The sequence below is a fragment of the Rhinichthys klamathensis genome, unplaced genomic scaffold, assembly GCF_029890125.1.
Source record: "Rhinichthys klamathensis goyatoka isolate OS25496 unplaced genomic scaffold, OSU_Roscu_1.1 h1tg000606l_1, whole genome shotgun sequence".
NCBI lineage: Eukaryota > Metazoa > Chordata > Actinopteri > Cypriniformes > Leuciscidae > Rhinichthys > Rhinichthys klamathensis.
In genome coordinates this window covers 145,508-147,554 of record NW_026607061.1, presented here as the reverse complement: position 1 = coordinate 147,554, position 2,047 = coordinate 145,508, and the positions used below count along the sequence as shown (strand labels likewise).

Genomic DNA, 2,047 nt, shown 5'->3' with positions numbered 1-2,047 from the left:
TGGTTTTAATTCACTCTTTTGTGACTTTCAGTTTCCATAACACTTGGCGTGCACATATATTAACTTATTTCATCCAAAGTCTAAATCAGCATCATATTTTGGGAAATATGAGTGGAACAGTGAAATTCAGCTAGCAGATTTCATTGAGCTGCTCAGTGGAAATAACGCAAATTAAGACCATGCATGTTTCATAAGCATTTAATTTATAACAAAATATATTGTGTTTCCATTGACCTTACATATAACTTTGTGAAATGGCAAAACAAGATAGTCGAAAGTGCAAAAATATAAACTTTATTGTAATATTTCAATTACTTGCATTTAAAATGAGGTATAAATATAATTGTCAAAGGCATTATAAATATTATGGCAAGGATTAAAAAGATTAAATATCACATTAAATATATAGCTGTCATTCATTCACTTTTAAAAACACTTTCTTCAGTGTTTCTTTGGAGCACCTTTGAACAAAGAACTTTCTTGAGATTCAATATGGACAGATTAAAAAAAGTTACTGGTTCTTTAGATCGGCATACTGGTTTCTGTTCTTTAACACTAAAAATTACACACTAAAAATGTTCTCTGATGGCATCATGCTAAAGTAGATCAGAACATCATGAGGGTCTGGTGATGGTAAGATGGGTTCAGATAAGGTGTTTGTGGTGCTGGGTAATAATGCACAGGATTTGTGTGATGTCCTGCGTACAGAAAAGAGTTCTGCGCAAAGGCAGGAGGTGCACAATGGTTCTGCTCCTCTCCTTCTTGACCTTCTTGTTCCTTCTTCCATTTGGTGCGCCGGTTCTGAAACCAGATCTTGACCTGCGTTTCAGACAGACGGAGGGCTGTGGCGATGCAGTGGCGCTCAAACACGGACAGATAGTGGCTGTTCTGGAAGCTTCGCTCCAGGATGCGCAGCTGATCCAGTGTGAACGCGGTGCGGATCCGCTTTGACTTTCCCTTTGTGCCAGAAATGCTGGGGATGTCCTGAGAAGAAGTTCCCTTGACAGTGTCTTTATTTACTGAAACGTGAGAAATTTCCATTACAACATTATAATCAGTGTGTGAATTATTTAATTTAAATTGTATTGTGGCACCCCAGCTAACAAATATGCTCTATTAACTTTTTGCTAATATTCCCATTAAGTTATGAAATCGTGTTTTAAACGTTTTAAGAACCTTTTTGGCTATTCGAATTCGAATGTTAATGGAAAATTCCATTTAGTCATTTTGCAAACATTACGGGAATGTAACTTTTGAATGTTCTCTGAACGTTCTAAAGAACAACAACAAAAAAACTTGTATGAGGTCCAACTAAAATGTTTCAGAATAAACAAACACCACACACTGCCCTCTCCTGGAGAAATCACCTGAAGGATTTTTCATTTGAAAGTTTTCAAAAGTCTCTTGCTCGCTTTGTTTTTTTGTGTTGAAATTGGTCGTTACGTAATCACTATTTTCTACAACTAGCTACATAAAAATGAATGCAATACATTTTTAAACATACTACTTAACTTTTTAAACCGTATTTATTTTGAAACTCACTTGAGCTTTCCTGCGTCCTGACGTCTCTCCGCGTGTCCTGATGCTTCCCGTTGAATTTGGAGGAATCCAGAATGTCTGCGATGGAAAAGGAGGTTTTTCCCTGCAGTGCGGAACTGGTTCCTTCATGCATCCTGACAGTCAGTTCCAAGAGTAGCAAGTAAATGTATGTGTCCGTATAACTACAGTACTGTGATATCTGACTATCTCTCCGCTTATATACACCTCAAACAGACACGTGTAAAATTAACATGTTAAAGGACCTCAGTGTGTTTAAACCAAACCTTTAAACTCCTCCTTTACACACTTTAACATGTGAATGTGTCTCAGTGGGTGACACGTTTCCTTTGCAATTTATTGCCCTGCATCTGGTTAAAATGTGCCCTTTTCTGAAGAGCCGTGTAGTTTTTTGTATCAGTGCTTGTCGTTATTTGCAATTGTGTGATTTTACGGTGGTCGAGCGCGTGAGAAGCTGTTGTTATGCTAATTAATCGACTAAAGTCTCCCA

At 37.4% G+C, this 2,047-nt stretch overlaps 1 protein-coding gene across 1 annotated transcript; it reads right to left on the bottom strand.

Annotated features, from left to right (window-relative positions):
- Window positions 1-570: 570 nt before the first annotated feature.
- On the bottom strand, window positions 571-1,701 carry pnx (posterior neuron-specific homeobox). Its single transcript, XM_056240687.1, has 2 exons — window positions 1,543-1,701; window positions 571-1,019 (listed from the first exon to the last, which is right to left on the bottom strand). The coding sequence occupies exons 1-2, from the start codon at window positions 1,670-1,672 to the stop codon at window positions 607-609; spliced, it is 543 nt and encodes a 180-aa protein (XP_056096662.1). The 5' UTR covers window positions 1,673-1,701; the 3' UTR covers window positions 571-606.
- Between the last annotated feature and the right edge of the window lie 346 nt (window positions 1,702-2,047).